The sequence below is a fragment of the Gracilinanus agilis genome, chromosome X, assembly GCF_016433145.1.
Source record: "Gracilinanus agilis isolate LMUSP501 chromosome X, AgileGrace, whole genome shotgun sequence".
Taxonomy (NCBI): Eukaryota; Metazoa; Chordata; class Mammalia; order Didelphimorphia; family Didelphidae; genus Gracilinanus; species Gracilinanus agilis.
Window position 1 is genome coordinate 73452929 of NC_058136.1, and position 19966 is coordinate 73472894.

Genomic DNA, 19966 nt, shown 5'->3' on the forward strand with positions numbered 1-19966 from the left:
AAGGGTGGGCCATGGGGGTCAAGTGACTTGCCCAGGGTCACACAGCTGGGAAGTGTCTGAGGCCAGATTTGAACCCGGGACCTCCCGTCTCTAGGCCTGTGCAGAATTCCTTTTGAGGGGTTATTTCATCGCTTTTTGGAGGGCAATTTGGTAGAAACTAAATGGGCCCATGCACCCTCTCCGCCATCTTGGCTCCACCCCATTGGCTTCTGTGTGGCACTAGCAGTTGCTGTTTTACGTAGGCTCAAGGTGGTAGAGCTGAATCTGTTCCCAGGGTCAGTTTTGCTGTCTGAGGTATAAGCAATCTCCCCAGCTCTAGGACAGTTATTGCCGGAGGTTTAGCAAAATCGTCTTGGCCGGTTGTAATGCCGATTGGGGGGGGGGGGGGAGGGATGCAAGAGAGCAGCAGGTTTCGATGAATCCTGACCCTTTTTAACTCGGGGATCCTTCGTCCTCAGTCGTCCCATATTTTATGGTCTCGAGTGCCTTATGGTGCCCCTAGCGGGAATCGCTGACCTGGCCCCAGTTAATCTTGACCTAGAAGGACGGAAAGAAAGCTCTGAGTGCCAGGCACTGTGCTAATAAGTGCTTTACAGGGATTTCATTTGATCCTCACAACAACCCTAGGAGGTAGATGCTATCATCATCTCCATTTTATAGTTGAGGAAACTGAGGTAAGCCGATGAAGTGACTTCCCAGGGTCACATAGCAAGGTATGATTTGAATTCAGGTCATCCCGACCCCAGGCCCAGTGCTCTGTGTGGCCTCAGAAGAGATTCAAGGGCCCCTGTGCCCTGAGAGAAGTGCCACGTTTGAATAAAACAAGGCCTGTCTCTTTATGGAACGTAGGGTCCAATGGGGAACGTACATAATGCTTTGTGCCTCACAGCAACCCTAGGAGGCCGGTATACTCTGAGTACTTAGCCTCATTTTACAGACGAGGAGACAGAAAAGGACCGAGCTAACTAGGAAGTAGCGAGACGAGATTTGGACCTGGGTCTTCCCGACTCTCCATCTAATTGGACAGTTAGAAAATGAAGTTCTGTGAGGGGGCCCAAGGAGTTAAGCACAGTTCCCTCACTTTACCAGTGAGAGAAATCAGGGAAAGCTTTCTGGAGGAGTTGGCAATTGAGTTGGGCTTTAGAGGATGTATTCAGGGCAGGAGAGACCGGCACTCAGAAGAGCTTAGCCCTAGTGCTGGCACATGCCTCCAAGGCCATCTGAGCCACCCCTCATTGGCTCCTCTGGTCAACATGATATGGCCAAGGTAATGCAGAGCCAGAATTTGAACCCATGTCTTCTGCGTTCCAGTTTCCTCATAGCCTTCCTTTCGATTCTGATCTTTTGCATTTTCTGACTTAACGATCTGTCTGTGGTGTTGGCAGATGCCTTACGACAGAGCAACCAGATGCTTCGGGAGCGCTATCAAGAGTTTGTGAACTTCCAGGCCAACCAGAAGGAGGAGAAGGAGTTTCTCATGAGAAAATTTCAGGAGGCGAGGACGCTGGTAGAGAAGCTAAAGATGGAGAAGCTGGAGCTGAAGAGGCAGAAGGAGAAGGCTCTGCAGGAAAGCGAAAAGGTACCGGGAGATCTGGGGTCACCCCCTCTCCCCCCAGTTCCATGGAACCCAGAATAAGCTCCAGAAACTTGGACTCGGCTGTAGACGAATTTCTCCACTCCTCTTTGGCAAGGAAGAGGCTGCGCTGTCTCCCAAACATCTGGTGGGGTGCTAAACACGGGGCGAATGGGGAGAGGGCCAATGCCCCAAGGGATTCAGATGGTGGGAGGAGCTAGGCCTACTTGAGTCGGGGTGTGGATGTCTTAAGTGGCTTTTCCCCTTATCTTGGATTGGTCCTGGTAGATCTTCTCGGGCTGGTGAACCTCGGCCTTCCCATAGTGCTCCATTTAGTTAATGCAATCACCCGACCCTCTTGCTCAAGGCTATGTTGAGGCGGCATCAAGTCAGGAAGACCTGAGTTCTAGTCCTAGATTGGCCGCTCAGTACCCTAGACGACTCTCTGATACTTGGTGAAGTTCAGCATCAATTGCTGCAATCACAAGATCCAAAGCTAGGCAACTGCTATTGTTTGTTAACAAAGCCCAGTGTGGTGACTTCAGTGCTTCAAAATGGCTGCCAAAGTGAAGGGAGAGGAGAGAGCCATTCAGGAATGTGACCGTTATTAGATGAAAAGGTCTTTCCAATAGTCCAAGGAGAAAACTTAGCCTTTCTCACTTTTAGAATGTGGGGTGCCTCCCTCCTTTTCTAAAGCCTGTTGTTGTCACTTCCCCTCCCCCATTTTAAATTTATAGATGGGGAAACTGAGGCTCAGGGAGGGGAAGAGACTTGCTCCGAGTTGTGTAGAGGTCATCTACCTGCTATGTGCAGAAGGAGCTTTGATGATGGCCCACTGGCCTTTCTTGTGTCTTTAAGCGTTAAGGTGGAGCTTCGTACCCTTTTCCAGCCCAGTTGCCCTTTCTAATTCGCTGCTCAGCTGTACTTGAGGAAGCAAACACCTCTTTTGGGGGGGGGGGAGCGGGGGGCTCCAGGCCTGCAGAGTTATTCTGAAACTCACCGGATGCTTCTGAGTATAGGGCTCTGCCTTAGACTGTGGGACATAGAGATGTAGAAGACTCTAGTCTTGGCCCTAGAAGAGATCAAGGTCAGGTCTGGGACGTTGTAGGGCCGTGTTGGTGAAGATGTGGTACAGGTGCCCCAGCATGCAGGAGGGGACTGCTCCGTTCCCACCCTCTCCACCACGCCTGAGGACATTTTTTGCATGCTCTGCCCCTCTGCCCAGCAGCTGAATGAATGCAAGCACTTCCTCCCTCAGCTGTCTGGGGTAAGGCAGGAGCTCCCAGGCAGCTTGAAGGTGCAGTTTGGGCACACGGTCTCTGAAAGGTTCACCAATGCTGTCACAGGGTATGTGGACACGGCAGAGTCTAGCGATACAAGGTAGCACCTACTAGGTGCCATATACGGGCGTGGGTGCTCCATATTGCTGCTATATAGAGTGCGCAGAGGGCCTGGCCCAGAGTCAGGGAAACCTGAAGTTAAAGTGGGTCTTAATTACTTCCTGCCATGGGACTTTGGGTAAGTCACAAACCCATTTGCCTCAGTTTGCCCATCTGTAAAATGAGGATAATAACAGCACTTCCCTCCCAGCAGACCTTAGAGCACAAGCTCTCATTATGGAGAGGTAGAGGGGCTTCTTCCTGGGTTCTAGGCCTGGCTCCCTGCCACTATTTGTATCATCTTGGGTAATTCCCTTCTCTCTGAGCCTCCATTTTATCTGTAAAGGAATCACACTGGATGACCACGAAGCCCCTCCCAGGGAGTATTTTTTTGGTTTCGGAATTGGATTTCTGTCCTGAACTTAAACCTCAAGAAGGGAACGTGTTCCATATATCCAGTAGAACACGAAAGAGAATCAGTGGTTTGCGTGGACCCCCGAGACTCTGTTTTATACTGATAGCTTTAAAACATATGTGTGTAGGGGGCAGCGAGGTAGCCGAGTGGCTTGAGAGCCAGGCCTAGGGACGAGAGGTCGTCCTGGGTTCATATGTGCCCTCAGACACTTCCTAGCTGGGTGGCCCTGGGTGTGTCATTTAACTCCAGTTGCCCAGCACTTGCCACTCTCCTGTCTTACAATTGGTCCCGAGCAGAAGGTAAGGGTTTGAAAACCAGTTTGGCCCCCTGGGCTTGCTTTGCAGCAGCCCCTTTTGCTATGGTCTGGGGGCTTCTGTCCGACTTGTCATGCAGTTCTGGCGTGGAAGAAATGCCACAGCTCGTTGGCAGATTTCGGGGGCACTCGGGCTTGTGCAGACTTCAGGTCTTACGAGAGCAGCTGTGTTGGAGCTGGGGCGTCTGGCCCGCTCATCTTGCCCCGAAGTCCACTCATTTGGGTTCTAATGGTTTCTGAGTAACGGCGAATAAGGCGGGATCACATCGTGAGGGATTCGAACACCAGGCCAGGGGCCAGGGCTTGTTTTTGACCAGGGAGTGAAAAGAAGAAAGCTCTTGGCTGACAGCCATTGCTTTCCCCGGGGTTCACGAGAGTCCGGCAGCATAAACGGGCACAGCAGTGACCTGGCGGAAGTCTCTCCAGCACCGTGAGCAGGTCTGCTTCCGCCCAGCTTGGCAGTGAGGTGGAATTGGGCCTGCTTGGTATTGATTTAGCTCTGAACCTGCCAGAGCATTACAAGCACGGGGCCCCTCGGAGGTAGCCCTGGAGAGTCCTGGCTGATTCCCAGTCTCTGGTTTTATAAGGGTCAGATTCCTGGCGAGACCGAAAGAGAGGCTTGGCGGATCCTAAAAGAGCAGCTCGAGGACCGTTTGCAGCAGCTGGAAGAGACCAGAGAAGGTCTCCAGAAGGAGAAAGAAGCCCTTCTTCTGGAGAACCAGGAGCTCAGGACAAAGGTAAGCGCGAGCACGTGGGGGGGGGGGGGGCGCATGGCAGCTCCTTGTCTCTCTGTGGCAGTCACACAGCTGAGCCTTTCCCTGTCTGGACTCACTTTGCCACCTTGCAGGAGGAATGGGCTTGGACTAGCTGTTCTCTAGGGTTCCTTTTTGCTCTGCGATTCGACAGTTCTAGTATAGAATCGTGGCATTTCGGAGTTGGAGGGGACTCTGGCTGGCTTCCGGGCCCGAGGGTGGGGGCTTCTTGGGCCCCTCCGAAAATAAGAAAGCCTCATTTCCGAGCGTAAAAGCCGTTCTGAGGTGGGAGACCTGGACAAGGGAACTCTCTCTCATTGGCGTCGGAGCATGGGAAAGAGCTCAGTGCCCCCCTGGGCTGCCCCGCCTAGGAAGGCCTGTCCGCCCTAGCTGTGTGGCTCTCGTGTGCTCCAAAGCTTCCAGACAGTGGAAACCATTCCGCTTTGGAACAGCAGCTCTCACTGCCAGGAAGGCTTTCCTGGAAGCGAGAGGCGGTTGGACACCGGGCCCCGGGGCAGCCCTTCAGATACTTGACTGCTGCTCTCGTGTCCCTCTGAGCCTTTTCCTCTCCAGAGGAAATGTGGACTCCAGGCCCACCCCCATCCCGGGAGCCCTTCTCCAGCTGATCCGTGCTAAGGACACGCTGAGGGCCACCTAGATGGCTCAGTGGATAGAGAGCCAGGCCTCCAGGTCCTGGGTTCAAATGTGACCCCAGACACTCCTCGCTGTGTGCCCCCGGGCAAGTCGCTTAGATGCAGTTATTTGGCTCTTCTCACTCTCTTGTGTTGGAAGAGCCATGCTTAGTATTGACCCGCTGAAGCCTCAACTCCAGGTGAGATCTGACGAGGGCCCGAAGCAGCGGCCTTCTTTTTCTCCTCCCTGTTCTTGGTCAGAGTGCAGCAGCCCAGGATCCATTTAGCTCACTGCTGCCCTGGCCCCTTCTTCTGCTCGGGAAATCGGTAGATGAGACTGCTCGTGCCTTCGGTCTGATTCAGTGCCCCCGAGCCCTCTGGCTCTCCAAGATCCCTTGGGCTCCCGACTCTCACCACTGGAGGAGGTGCCAGCTCTCGATCTGTGTCGAAGGCAGTGGCTAAAAACGGTCCGAGTTCCTCTGGGGAAGAGAGAGAGGGCGGGAGTGAGTCCTGGGGCAGGAGAGACCCTGGCCGAGAGCTCGGTGCAGGTGGGAAGAAGCTCGTGTCCCCCCGTGTGGTGTCAGGCCCGCACTAGAAGCAGCATGTTGGCCGCCCTGGCCTGGCTCTCTTTCAGCCGGGACAGGCTCGTCCCGGATCCGCACTTCCACTCGGACAGACGTTGCCCACCGCCGTGTGCCCGCTTCCCTGGGTGACGCCTGCTTTTCTCTGGCATTTCAGAACGAGACCCAGCCGCAGAGACCGCCGGAGACCGAATCTCTGCAAGGGGCGAGCGGCAGGTCAGCCTTCCCGCGTCTCAGGCCGTCTGCTTTCTTCGTGTGTAGTTTGGGATCGACCCAGGCCCAAAGTGGCCCGTCCCCGCCTGGTTCCTGGGGCTTGGCGGGCCTTTCTCGGAGCCCACAGAATTCTCACGAGGGGAGGCTCACGGCTTAAACAAGACAACAGGGATGCGGGGGGTGGAGAGAGGCGATGGGGCCCGAGAGACTTGGGACAAACTGTACTCCCTGCTCTTGGGCCTCCTCAGGAATTGGGGCGGCATCCCTGGTGCCCCAGAATCGGCACACCCAAACCCATTGAAATGGGTGCATTTAACAAACTTCTACTAAGAGCGCTTCCTGCGTGCTAGGCCAGGGATACCAAGAGAGGCAAAAGCCAGTCCCCGGCCTTGAGGAGCTCGTGCGAGTTCTCATGGCCAACGCAGCAGGCAGAGCCGGCTGGGTACAGGTTCGTGAGGAAATAACGAGCGGAGGGAAGGCACCGGAATGAAGATGGGATTTTAGTTGGGACTCGAAGGAAAGCCAGGGAGGGCAGTGGTCAGAGCACAGGAGGGGAGAGCGTTCCAGGCATGGGGAGTGGTCAGAGAGCCGGGAGATGACAATAAGGGCGCGAGGTACAAGGAGACTGAGAAGGTAGAGGAGGGGGCTGGGTTCTGACTGGCTTTGAGTGCTAACGATCCTGGAGGCAATAGGGAGCCACTAGAGTTCGTCGAGTGAGGGAAAGTGGTGATTTGATTGGGCTTGAGCTTTAGCAAAATCACTTTGGCGGCTGCTTGGAGGAGGTGGCGAGGGCCGGCCTGCACCAGGGGGTGGGAGTGTCACAGGAGAGGAGAGCATATTTGGGAAGTGCTGTGAAGGTGGCCTCAGCAGGCCTCAGCAAGGGCTTAGGTGTGGGAGGATGTAGAGAGTCAGGATGCCTCTGGGCGCCGCCCTCTGTAGTAATAAGGGGAAAGACAACAGGGTTGAGATGTCCGGAAGGCGGATGGAGGTCAGCAGAGAGTCTGGGGCAGGATGGGTAGGTCTGAGAATCGGCAGCATTGAATCTGTGGGAGTCGAGGAGCTCCCCAAGCGCAGTGGTCCAGAGGGAGAAGCAAAGAGGGCCCAGGCCAGAGCCCCGAGGGATACTTCCCCCAAGAAAGGGCGCGGCCTGGCCGAGGATCCGCCACCATCAGAGAGAGGAGGGGAACCAGGAGGAAGGGACGTCCCCGTGTCCTGCAGGACTGCCAGGAGGCCATCGATCTGGTGACAGCCGAGATCCCGAGTAACTGGAGAGAGAGGTCGTAGGGGTCAGGAGGTGCTTCTCGTCGGCTTTCTAAGCAGTAGGGAAAGGGCCGGTGGAGAGGGAGAGACCGAGAGGGGCGACACGGCGGGGCTGCTGCCCGAGGAGGCGGGATGGAGACGGGTAGTGGAGGAGATGGTGGCAGAAGAAGGGACCCGAGTGATAGACAGATGAGGAAAGGAGACGGAGCTCTGCCGAGCTCTGCGCGGCTGCCCGAGGCATCGTCCTCCTATCCAGGGAAGCTCTGGGAGGCCGGGATCCGCTTTTGGTTTTCTCTGTGTCCCTCCCGTCTCCTTTTGGGCGGGGGCGATCCCTGGGGGACGACGAGGAATGCGGGCCAGATCGAGCAGTTGGATGCCACGTGTGCTCTTCCACATCTCTGCTGCTACAGGCAGGGAAACACGAGAAACCCAGAAACAGGAGACAAACTTAGGGTGGGCCAAGCAGTTCGTGAGGGCCTACTGTGTGCCAGGCATGGTGCTTGATGCTTCCCACATACTGTCTCATTTCAGAGTTGGGGGGGGGCCAGCACCGGGGCCCCCGAGACCCCTCCACCTTGAGGCGAAGAGCTGGTCCCCTTTGATCCCAGGTGGGGCTGGAGGCTAGAGGGGCGACTGAGCCCGCCCAGCTCTGGAGTCAGTGGGACGTCGGCCTGGGCCCTGCTTCTTTTGCCAGGACTTCTCTGCCTGTGGGCCAGGCTAGCCCCAGTTCCGATGTGGCCTCAGACACAGGTCACTTCACCTCTGCCTGCCTCAGTTGGCCCATCTATAAAGTGGGAATCATAGCACCTCCCTCCCAAGGGTGGGTGTGAGGGTCGAATGAGAGAGATTGTAAAGTTCTGAGCATAGCACCTGGCACACAGTAGGTGCTTAGAGGGGCTCTCCAAGGATCCAGGCCTTGCAATGGCTTCTCATCCTTGTTTTTCCTTTTGGTGCCAGGAGTGCAGATTCTGATGACCTGCTGACGAAGGTGCAAGATATGGAGAATGAGTGAGTTGTCGCTTTGCGGTCAAGCCCCACAGGCTCACCCATTCAGTGGGCCCGTCGCCATTGCGTGATGGGACTAGACTGCCCTGCTCTGCTCGGGTCCCCTCTGCCCCGTCCTGCCCTCTTTCTGGGCTTGGGTTCCCGGGTGCTTTTTGCCCTGTCGTGCCCTGCTGTCCTTGCCGTGCTTGGTTCCAGGCCGGCCTCTCCTCGCCCTGCCCTTGCTGAGCCAGGGGACAGGTAAGGATTCCCTTTTCCAGGAATACGGCACTCAAGCAGGAGCTGGCATCCCTGCAGGGCAAGATGGCCCACTTGGCAGTAAGGGAAAAACAAGTGGAGAGGCGGGCCGAGCAGCAGTTACAGGCCCTGAAGAGGCAGGTGGAGGTGAGGAGGGAGAGGGCTGCCCGGGCTCAGCGTCACCAGAGCGCTTAGCACCCTGGGGAGAAAGGGAGGAGGGGAAGCGAGGAGCTGAGGACGAGGAGGGAGATAGGCAGAAGGAGAAGCAGCCATCCTGGGTTTTGTGGCCCAGAACATGGTTTTTTTTTTTTTTTAAACCCTAATATCTTTATATGTCCTTCTATATTAATTTTATTTGTTACAGGGCTAGGCAATGGGGGTCAAGTGACTTGCCCAGGGTCACGCAGCTGGGAAGTGTCTGAGGCCAGATTGGAACCCAGGACCTCCCGTCTCTAGGCCTGGCTCTCCATCCACGGAGCCATCCAACTGCCCCCAGAACATGGTTTTAGACTGGGCCAGAGTGTCTACTTAGAGCTGGAAAGCGGGGAGGGACTTGCCCACGATCGTCCCCTGGGTAGTGAGGAGCCCTGTTCCCCTGACTGGGCCTCAGTTTCTTGACATGTTGAATCTTTGATAGCCTCGAAAGGCCCATGACTTACCTATTGACAGAAGGTAGCCTTTCGTCATCTGCACACGTCTCCCCTGGCCCCTGGCGTGGAAGGCCCGGGCCAGCTGCTTGTCCGTGCCGCCGTGGATATGCTCAGATCGCTCACTAAGCACACAGCAGTGTAGATTTTGGGCAGCACCTGCCAGTGAGGGCTCTGGGAGGCGAACCGAAGGAAGCCCCGAGGCCTGGGTGCTCAGGTGGGCAGTGGGTGTCTTGGGGCCTTGACAGAGGTGTGGAGGGCATTCAGCACCGGCAAGGATGAGACGAGGGGCGTTTCTTAAGCTGCCTGCGGTCTGGCCCCTGCCCTCGAGACCCTTTGACCCTCGACGGGAAGATGAGACACGTTTACCAGTAACCATAGTGCGGAATGAGAATTCCCACGGGCCCCGCTTTTCCTGGGCCTTGACTTCATGAGAGGAAGCCAAGAGAAATAATAGCTATTGATCCCACACTCGGGGCTTTCAAAACGCTTTTGCAGTTAGGCTCTTTCATGGATCCCAAGCACCCTGGGAGAGACATACTCTTATAAGCCCCATTTCACAGCATAGGTTGGGTGACTTGCCCAGGGTCACACAGCCAGGAAATGTTGAAGCCTGAATTTGAACTCAGGCCTTCTGACTCCAGGTCCAGTGCTCTGTGTACTGTGGTACCTCTTCGCTGGAAGGGCAGGTTGGAGGCAGATTGTCGAGGGCCTCGAATGCCCAGCCCAACACATTTGGACTTCTTGAGAATCAGTGGAGGGAGGGGCATCAGCATCGGCAGCGTTTTGAAGGAGAGTGACGTTATAATGGTTGTCTGACATTCGTGTGCAACCAGATTGGAGGGGAGCCAGCCGGAGGTTAGGAGGCGGTGTGCATCAGCAGTGGCAGCACCCGCCGGAGGACTGTCTGAGGGGGCCCTCGGCAGTCCTTCCCGGCGTCTGTCAGGCCCGTTCAGAGAAAGAGCCCCAGGAGGCCCCGCTTCCGGGATGGCTTGGTAGGTCTTGCTAGATTTTGAGCTGCAGTGGTAGGGCGGGACCCCTTCCCCAGGGGCCCCCGGCGGAGAAGTGGGGTTAGGAAGATGGAAAGGCCGTGCGCTCGGTACCAAGGGAGAAGCTTGGAGCACTGCGTGTGGCCCCTGCGGCGGCAGTTCAGGTGTGTGTGGGGGCAGAAGCCGGGCGGCCGTAGGTGCCGGGGGAGTAGAGACGGCAGGAGCAAGGGGGAGCTGTTTCCCCCTACGCTCGGATCGGAGGGTCGGCGCAGCGGACGTCTGAGCAGGTGGCTCCTGGCCTCCACCTCCATTGCCTCCTGGGTGGCCCCGAGAGCCCTTCCCGCTCTGGCGCATCCAACTTCTCAGTCGGGGGTTATCTGTGACGTTTTGATTTTTCCGCTCTGAACGTACGCATCCGACCTGCAGAGGGGAAGTAAAGGTACACGCGGTTCGGTCCACAGCCAGGCCACTGGCTTAGCACGTGGCCTTGTGAGGAATGGGGGTCTTGACCCCAGCCGCCACCTTTCTCTCCAGATGAGAGCCACGTATTCTGTATTGCTATATATTACAGCAACTGACGGAAGACAAAGGGTCTGTGAAAGCCCAGGTGACCTCACTGCTCGGGGAACTCCAGGAGAGCCAGAGCCGCCTGGAGGTCTCGAACAAAGACAAACAAGTCCTCGAGGACAGGTAGGGAGAAGCTGAACAGCAAGCAAGCTAATGGTGGCCATCCCTCCCGTGGGCCGGGCCCCTCCTCTCTTCTCCCTCTGGCCCCTCTGGGTCCAGTGACCAGCTCTGTGCTGAGGATTCTCCCATCCTGCCCCAGCGCCTCTGTCGACATCTCTGACTGGGTGCGCGGTAGACATCGGAAACTCCCGACCCTCCCGCCTCCAGCTTCTCTAGCACTGTGGGTGGCGACACCTGCCAGGCCCCCGAGGCACCATCCTTTCCCTCCCTCCCCACGTCTCACTTCTGCAGCATCTCCCAGTACGGCCCCTTCCTCCTCTCGACGCTGCCGCCACCCCTGGGGTGCCAGGCCTCACCACTTCCCGCTCAGACTGTTTCAGAGGCCTCAGGCCTCTGCCCACTGCTCTCTGTCCTCCATTTAGCCACTCAGGTGAATTTCCCAAAGTGCAGGGCCAACCGTGTCACCCCCCGTGGCTCTCGATCACCCACAGAATCAAAGCCCTTCATAAGCTTTAGTGGCCTTTTTTTGGAAAGCTCTACCTTTTGTCTCAGTGTCAGTTCTAAGACAGAAGGGCAAGGGCTGGGCAATGGGGCTGAAGTGACTTGCCCAGGGTCGCCCAGCTGGGAAGTGTCTGCGGCCAAATTTAAACCTAAGTCCTCCTGCCTCGAGAACCACCCAGATGTTCTAAACTTTGCCCATCTTAAAGCTCCTTCTCCTATCCAGTGACAGTTGGCTTTCTTGCCTTTCTCCGAACAAGACCCTGCTTCTCCCAACCCTGGGAAATTTCTCTGGGGTCGCTGCCTGGAACACTCTCTGTCCTCATCTCCGCCTCCTTCCTGGGCTTCCTTCCCAGCCCAGCAGCCCTTCTGTGCCCTGCTCTGTCTCTCTGGGGATTGTTTCCAGCTGATCCTTTCCCAAGTTGGTAGCTGGCCATCTTCCCGCTGGACTGGTTTCCTCGAGGCTGGGACCTTTGGGGCTCCTTGTGTCCGCAGGCCTCCGTGGTGGGCCTTCATGCTCCCGGGGCCCTGAGGGCATCTTCCTTTGAGGACCAGCAGAGAAGACTTCAGTTGCTCACTGCAAAGCCGATTTCCAGCCCAGGCAGGCCAGGGACTCGCCGTTTATTTTCTTCACAAAAGAACAATTTGCTTTCCGGGAGATTCAGGCACCGTTCCCTTAGGACATTCAGTTCTGAGGGGCCCCTCTCTCCTCGGAGGCCTGGGTTCTAGTACCTGTGGCAGGGAACGTCGGGTTAGAGCAGCTGATCCTTCGAGACCAGCCCTTCCTTCTTCCCTGTTGCTTTCTGGTCGGCCCAGGGTTTCCCTCCTGCCTTTGCTGCTGTGCTGCAGCTACTCTGCGCTTCTTTTGTAGTTTTCCCAACCATGAAAGGGCAGGAAGGTTCCTGGGCTCTCCGGCTGCTCCAGCCTCCTCCTTTCCGCTGAGGACTCTGAAGCCCGGGACATGCAGTTAGGCCCCCGGGGTGGAGCCGGAGCCGGAGCCGGAGCCGGAGCCCAGGTCCTCTCAGGCAGGAGTCCCGCGTCCCCCACAGACTGGTTGTCTGAAGAGGCCGCGCAGTGAGCGGGGCTCGAGCGCCTGGCTCCCGCGCTAGCGCTTAGATTCACAAAGGGCAGCCGTTCTCTGCAGATGCCCTCGAGCGTTCTAGGGAGTTGCTGCTGCCCTCGTGGGTGCGGTACCACAATCCGTTGGGGCTTGGGCTATGGGGAAGTCAAGGCCACCGTCTCCATCCGAGTGATACAGGCTGGGAAGTGCTGCCTCCGGCTCTTCTTAGAACAGAAACGACCTGCGATCCAAGGCCCGTTGGCAGGTCCGTTTCTACCTGGCAAGGGGCCCGGGGCCGAGCCTTCCTAGCTCACGCTCGGGTGAGATGGTTTGACTGCGACCCTGCCACTTAGGCATGGGTATGCTAATGGTAGCCACTGGCTCGGCTCCCTTCTCAGCCTGAATTTCCACAGACCTCGCTAGGGAGCCATCTTGCTTGGCATGGGCGGCGCGACGCTGGGCTCTCCTTCCCCCACGGCCCCATCCCTGTCTCTTTCCCCCCCTCATCTTCCCGTGCCAGAGCTCGGACAGCCACGGAGAAGCTCAAGCAGCTGGAGAGCGAGAACGAGCAGCTGCACAAGCAACACAGCGTTCAGGTGGACCAGCTGCGCATGCAGACCCAGAACGTGGAGGCCGCCTTGCGCATGGAGCGGCAGGCTGCCTCTGAGGAGAAGTAAGTAAGCAGACGTGGCTGGGAGGGCCTCGTGTTAACCGTTGGACGTCCAGATTGTCCTCCGGCTCTCCTTTGCTTCCTTGGCGTCATTCCCGTTCTTTTTGCTCCCCCTAGCCTTTGAGGGAGGCAGATGCGGGGGGGGGGGGGGATGCCCTGCCATGTCTGAGACCGCCTCCCTTAGAGGCTCCCCCGGAGCTGGGCACCTTGATGGGCTCGGACCGAATGCCGAACCTCTTTGAGCCTCAGACTCCTTGGCACTAAAATGGCGAGCATGAGCCTTGCACATCGTAGCTTCTAGTTCTTTCTTGTGAGAAAAGTGAATCGCAAAGTCTGTACGCAGAGCATGGGCTCTGGGTTCAGATCCTACTTCCAACACATCCGGCCCTTCTCCGTGGGCCCCAATTTCCTTGTTTGTAAAAGAAGGTTGAACGGGATGGCCTCTGCGCTTCCCTCCCAAGATCGAAGACCTTGGAGGGGGATGGGCTGATCAGAGAGGCAGGCCACCAGCCCGAGAGATGGCCCGGTATGGCTGTTTCAGAATAAAACAGGCACGTGGCATAGGGCCACTTCGATACCCCGCTAGCAGGAACAGGGGTCTGTTGGGCCCAGTGACCCTTAGACGACCCTTGGCCTTTTTGAGAATTGCAGTGGACTTAACGAGAAATGGCCCACGTGCGGACTTCCTGAGCCAATAACCCTTTCCCTAGTCAGTGGGCAGAGGGAAGGGAGGTTTCTCGGGCAGGACTTTTTTCCCTTTGCGGAAGAATCTTTTGGCTGCCCCCCTGGATGATGTGGGGGAAACCCCTGAGGCCTTTTGTCTTAAAGTTTCTTCCGAGGCCTGCGTGGAGCCACTCCGAGAGGGTTCTTGTTCTCTTGGCCCCGGGCCAGGCCACCTTTTGGGCTCGCTTCTCCAGCGTGTGTTGTTGCGGGAGCTAGTTCCGGGGCTGGGCTCTGTTCGTGTAATCAGTCACCAGATAGAGGTGGAAGCGAGCTCTGGAGATCCAGGGGCACAGAATGAAGGCGCCCCTCCATAGATTGCTCCTCGGGAGGAGCAGCCGCGCCCAACGGGGAGTGTCGGGACTTATCCCAAAAGCTGGCCTTTGAGCCGGCAAGGAGATGGGGCAGCGCGGTGAGAATAGACGTGGCGGGGAAGCCCCTTCTGCGTCCCTCTCGGAAGTCCGTGCCCAGCCCTGAGCCTGCTGCACTGAAGGGAGGGATCAACTGAGAGACTTCCAGACCCGTGGACTTAATTGCTGGATCTGGCTTCCCCTAGTCTCTCTCCCCTTGGCCATAGCGGGGGCAAAATGACCGGGGCTGGCAGCCTAAGTGCAGGGGCCAGCCTCGGGGTGACCGCCCGCCTCCCGGGCATTCTCTGCGCCAGCCGCCGCCGCGGCAGCATGGGAAAGGGCCCTCGTCTGCCTTTGGTCTCGTGGACGAAAACCGCGTGGAGTCGCCTGGGAAGAAGGGCTTTCTTTGCTTCACGTGGTGAGCAGGGGACGCGGGGGCTAAGCCGGCGGGTTCTGCTTTGGTCTTTTCAGGCGGAAGCTGGCCCAGTTGCAAGTAGCCTACCACCAGCTCTTTCAGGAGTACGACAACCATATCAAGAAAAGCCAGGCCAGCAGTGAGCGCAGCCGGGTGAGTACACAGCCAGCTGCCCTGCCTTAGAAGTGCCGCCCCAGCCTGGGGGGCAGGGCTCACGTTTCTCCAGGGCTTTTCTGTTCAGCAGCTTATGGGAAGGATGCTGTGGTTTGCACCCATTTGATTGATGAGGCAACCAAGAGCAAGGCTCGCCGAGGGTCCCAGGGCTAGTAAAGGGCCTTGTGAACCTTTAATCCTAGATTGTTTGAATCTCACTTTCCTTCCCACTGCTGATGGAGCCCCAAGCTCCTTTCTGGATGCCGGCTCAGTGGGGAAGGCCTTCCTGAGAGACACCACAGTGGGGGAGAGAGGACTGACCTTCACGGTCACTTGTTTGATGCGTGACCCTGGACAAGTCCCTCCACTGCCCCCAAACTCCATTCTCCTCTGGGAAACAGAAAGATACCAGCACTCAGTAAGAGTGACATTCAGCGGGGCTGCGAAAGGCTTTCCATTCCCATTTGAGTCTCACAACAGCTTGGGAAGCATTCGGGTCACTCCTCTCATCCCCATTGTGCAGAAAGAAGGCCAGTGAAATACGGGCCCAGAGGGGCAGGCGGTGCGCATTTATTAAGCGTCTGCTGTGTGCATCCCCATGGCAGTGGCTGGCTCTGCATCTCCAGTTGTCAGTGCTGGGCCTCCTTCTGGAGAAGTGTCTAGAACATGGCAGGGGTCCAGCTAGAGGATCGGTGCTCTAGTAATGATGTGGCTGGCCCGGGAAGCTGGAGGCCTCTGCCTGGCCTGGCCTCAAGTCCGGCCATGTCATCTTGGACAACACAAGTCTGAAAGCACACCAGGCCTCTGGGACCGCCCGTCTAAGGGAGGAGCTCTTCCGGCTGAAAAGAGGAGGACTCGAGTGGAGGGGAGTGGGCCGTCTGGTCTAGGCCCCCAGACCCGTCTCTGATAAGTGTCTGGCTAGCCACCTGCAGCCTCCTCACTGCTGACGCTCACCCTCTAGTTTGGGGAATAGATGAATGAGTAAGCGAGTGAAAAGCACTTAGTACGTGTTTCCCTTGTGCCTCGTCCTGTGCCAAATCCTGGGCACGCAAGTACAAAAACAGTCGGGCGCAGCTAGATGGCTCAGTGGCTCGAGAGCCAGGCTTATTTAGAGACGGGAGGTCTTGGGATCAAACCTGGCCTCAGACACTTCCCAGCCGGGTGACCCTGGGCCAGTCACTTAGTTAGCCCCCATAGCCTAGCCCTGACCGCTCTTCTGCCTTGGAACCAATGCACAGATCGAACCCCCAAAGAATGACAGCAAAAAGCCGACGGCCCCTACCTTCAAGGAGTTTCTATTCTAACGGGAGAGATGAGCCTCACCAGGGAGAGAGGGCAGCTGAGACCTTAGGAAGGCTTTTCTCTTAGATCGTGCGACAGTCAAGGCCTCTGCCACCTGGGAAAACAAGGCGGCACTGCGGAGGGGAAAGTGGCTTCACTTCTCGGGCTTACCTTGTGCTGCTCCTTCTGGCCTTGGCTAAGTCGCACCTCCTGGAACGCGTCTGCGCCTCGTCGTCGTATCGCTCTGAGGAAATGGCAGCCTGTTGCCGTGTGAGCTGTTACGATTGGCCTCTGCCTCCCGTGTGTCAGGAGGGAGCGCCTGCTACCATGTCCTAAGCACCGGGCATCCACCAAAGGGCAGGGCACTCTCCTTGTTCTCGGACCTTCAGGTGGCCGCTTAGAGAGCGCTCATGTTCCCCCTGATTGCTCTGGCACCCAGGACCAGCCACGGTGCTCGTCACCCTAGACCTGGCTGGCGTGCCCGCCTTGGCTGCTTTTGGCCCCGAGGCTCCTGTGAACGCGGCCTCGCCCAGGGCTGTGTCGACCAGTCGGCCCGCTGGTGACCCTTTGGGGGCTTTCTGTTTCGTTGCAGCGAGCGTGGCCCGAGGTCGTGGCCAGTCTCACGACGGCTCTGCAGGGAAAGCGGGAGCTTCTGTCCCTTGATGTGCTTTGCAGTGTGCCGAGTGTGACTCGGTCGCCTCGGCTCTTCTCTTCTCTTCTCTTAGGGAATGGACCTGCAGTTGGAAGACCTCAACCAGCAGCTGCAGCAGGCAGAAGAGGCCTTGGTAGCCAAACAAGAGTTGATCGACAAACTTAAGGAGGAGGCGGAACAACACAAGACGGTGATGGAGACGATCCCAGTCCTGAAGGCCCAGGTCAGAAGCCCTCTCGGGGCGCCGCTGGCCGATGTCTCCGAGAGGAGGGCTGGGCAGGGGCGCGGGCCTAAACGCAGTGTCTTCTGGTGGCCTCTCCGCCAGCGGGGCCAGGCAGCTTCCACAGAGTTGGAGCGGTGGGTGTGGTGAAGTTCAGCGAGCCTCCTTCTGGGAATGGCTTTGGGAGGGCGTCTGAACCAGGTGCCCAGAAGACCCCATTCTCCCGCCTCCAGGCTGATATCTACAAGGCCGACTTCCAGGCAGAGAGGCAAGCCCGAGAGAAACTGGCCGAGCGCAAGGAGCTTCTGCAGGACCAGCTCGAGCAGCTCCAGAGGGAGTATAGCAAACTGAGGGCTGACTCCAAAGAAACTACCCGGTGAGTCAGCCAGCCTGTGCCGGGGTGGCGTAGGGAAGTCCAGGCAGAATCGAGAGAGGCCCGAGTGTAGCCAGTGATTTTCTCTTCAGCTCTCATTTCCGTTGTGTTTCCTCTGACCCGCTGAAAAGCCAGCAGGTTTGACTGAGGCAGCAGAGTACCTCATTCAGTTCGGGGCTAGGCCAGGCCTGGCCAACGTCCAACTGGACGAGAGGAGGGTGGGCCTTTCTGGCAAGTTTTCAGGGCAATCGTAAGCCGCGTCGGCCTCTGCTGTAGAGAGACCGTTGGCAGTGAAGTAGAACCCGGAGCAGTGAAGAGGTTCCCGGCCCCGGGGGGCGCTGGGGTGGGTGCACAACCGCTCACTAGTTTGCTTGCCAAGGGCCGTGAACACAACTTTCTGCTTTCAAAGCATTGAAGACATGAGAAAACGGCACGTAGAGAACCCGCAGGCGGCCCTGCCCCAGCCAGGTGAGTCCCAAGTGCCCGTATCCTCGAGCCAGAGGCGTGGAGCGATGTTGGGTTGGGGGTGAGAAGGCTTCCTGTCCAGAAGGCCCCATAGATGAACGACAGCCACAGCTTAGCAATGGACACGCTTTGCTGCTGTTCCAGGGAGGGGCCTTCCTGTGCTCGAGTTGGGAGTCCTTTGTGGCCTGTTGCCCCAATGGGAACTGGAATCCGGGCTGGCGTGACTCCAGGGAGGCTCTTGGGCTCGTGGCATTTCAGATGCCTGTGGGGGAACTTGGAGGCGGGCCGCTCAGCACAGAAGGCCTGGGGACCCGCTTAGTAAGAGTGGCCTGGCATACACGTTCCCCTTTGGGACCCGCACCTTGCTAGCCTCTCTCTGAGACTCCGTGTGTGTGTGTGTGTGTGAGTGTGTGTGTGTGCGTGCACGTGTGTGACTTGGTCAAGGTCACGACTAACGGATGTTCTCTTCTCTTAGTTCACCTTGTCAATCATCACCTTCCCTTTCACCCCATGCCGCCCGGCCAGAGGAGGAGTCTTCCCGACCAGCAGCCCGATTTTTGTTGTCCTAAATGTCTGTATCAGGCCCCGGATATCGACACCCTGCAGATACACGTCATGGAGTGTATCGAGTGATCCCCGTCCCCCAGCGTTGTGGCCGAGCACGACCCAGGGCAGCCTGCCCGCACCTTTGCTTGCTTTCCCTTGCCTAGGCCTCGGTGGGAAAACGTGGGCCCCTTTAGTAGTTTTTGCTCAGAAGCTTAAAGGACGAGGCCGGGTGGCCCTCCTCCATTTGGTTTGCTCTCGTTCAGCGTGCTCTTTGTCTGACTTGGCTCGCCCAACTTGCTGTACCCCCGGTTCTGCCGAGCTCTTTCTGGAGCTGCAAAGGACCTCCGAGGCCTTTCAGTCTCCCCCTCTCCTCATTTTGCAGAGGGGAAACCGAGGCCCACGGAGATCAAACGACTTGCCCAAGGTCACACAAATAATCCCTGTCAGAGATGATAGCATTTGAAGCCAGGTCTTTTGACTGCCTCCCAGTTTGGGCACCTTCTTTTGGAAGAGAGGCTGGCCGCTGGAGCCCGGGAGGTGATGCTGCTGCCCCTCCTTGGTCGTTCTTGTCCCTGGCTCTTCGGAGAGATCCTAGCATTTCCCGAGTTGCTGCTAGGGCCAAGGAACCCTAGGCCATGGCACTGTATACTGGTTGCCATTTCTCAGGGCTTTTAGGCCTGACAGGAGCTTAATTAACATGCTTCTTGAGCTCTTCCACACTGGAGGGTTCGGATGCTCTGGGTAGGAATTCGTCCCGTCTTACAGAGGGGAAACCTGAAATTCTAAAGTGAAGAAGAGACGTCGGGGCCTCCCGACTGGTGCCGGGCAGGCTCTGGAGCCAGGCCCCCCTGACTTGAGGCCTAACACTCTCGTGCTCTCTCCCTTCCCCGTGGAGATCCAGAAGCAGGCAGTACCAAAGATTTCCATCTGGGGTTCGACCCAGGTGAGCTTTGCTGGGCCTCTTGTCCTGACTTTGATGCTTCCCACTAGTCCTGAGGGAGAACGTGTGGCTGACTGATGGATAGTAACTGGGTTGAAGGGCTTTCCCCAACTTCCAGTTTAGAACCTAGGTGTGTCCGTATAGTGCTCACCTCTGCCCGGGCTCGATTGGATTCCCGTTTCCCTGCCCGAAGCCCATTGGCTCCCAGGCCAATGGGGAAGCACTTTGTACGAGCCCAGCTCCGATTCTAAGCGGGCTCTTTAGATACTGTTGGGCTACTCCTGCCTGGGCAGGCCAGCCTTCCCAGAATTCAAGAGGCCTGGTCTCCGAGCGCTTCTGGCTTTAAAAGGGCCGGGCCCTCCTTTTTGTACGTGCCCGTAATTGGCAGAACGGAGCGAGGGAGAGCATTCCTCGGTTTGAAAAGATGGCCGATAGAAATGGCCTCACGTTCTGCCCAGCGACACGGCAGAAGGGAGTGCTGGGTCTGGAGTTGAGAAGAGCTGGGCTCATTGTCCTGCCTCTGACCCTTCGATTCGTGACCTTCCCAGGGTCTTTGGAAACTGCCAGAGACGTGTGGACTGAGTCCCACGTGGGCGGCCAGCTCTGGTGAAGTTCCCACGCCGGGGTTCTTCGTGCCCACAAGCTAACCTGGCTCTGGTGCTTGACTCTGTAGACTACTTTTCTACCTCCGCTCCAGTGGCCTTCTGCTTTGTAGGTCCCCGAGGTGCCACCCCTCCCCCCATGACTTAGTTAGTGGCTTATGCAACACTTGGAAGGCAGTGGGAGGAAGCGCATTGCCATTGACTTTCTTTCTTCTACTTCTCCCAAAGCAGCTCCCGCTGTGGATGGGAGAATTTCTGGGTGGAGATCAATTAAATGTGCCCTGGCGGTGAACCTGCATAGTCTGTGGTCTCAAGTGTGTGCTTCTAGGTGTCGGGGGCGC

General features: G+C 57.4%; 1 protein-coding gene across 1 annotated transcript in view; it reads left to right on the forward strand.

Moving 5' to 3' along the window:
• IKBKG (inhibitor of nuclear factor kappa B kinase regulatory subunit gamma) overlaps positions 1-19923 on the forward strand; it is a 22051-nt gene extending 2128 nt beyond the window's left edge. The window contains exons 4-15 of the mRNA XM_044682923.1: positions 1386-1579; positions 4268-4417; positions 5803-5861; positions 8076-8126; positions 8381-8504; positions 10565-10683; positions 12759-12911; positions 14450-14546; positions 16553-16702; positions 16933-17075; positions 17482-17540; positions 18013-19923. Coding sequence (XP_044538858.1) covers positions 1386-1579; positions 4268-4417; positions 5803-5861; positions 8076-8126; positions 8381-8504; positions 10565-10683; positions 12759-12911; positions 14450-14546; positions 16553-16702; positions 16933-17075; positions 17482-17540; positions 18013-18170 — 1457 coding nt within the window. The 3' untranslated portion in view covers positions 18171-19923. The remainder of the gene's footprint in view (positions 1-1385; positions 1580-4267; positions 4418-5802; positions 5862-8075; positions 8127-8380; positions 8505-10564; positions 10684-12758; positions 12912-14449; positions 14547-16552; positions 16703-16932; positions 17076-17481; positions 17541-18012) is intronic.
• Positions 19924-19966: the final 43 nt, after the last annotated feature.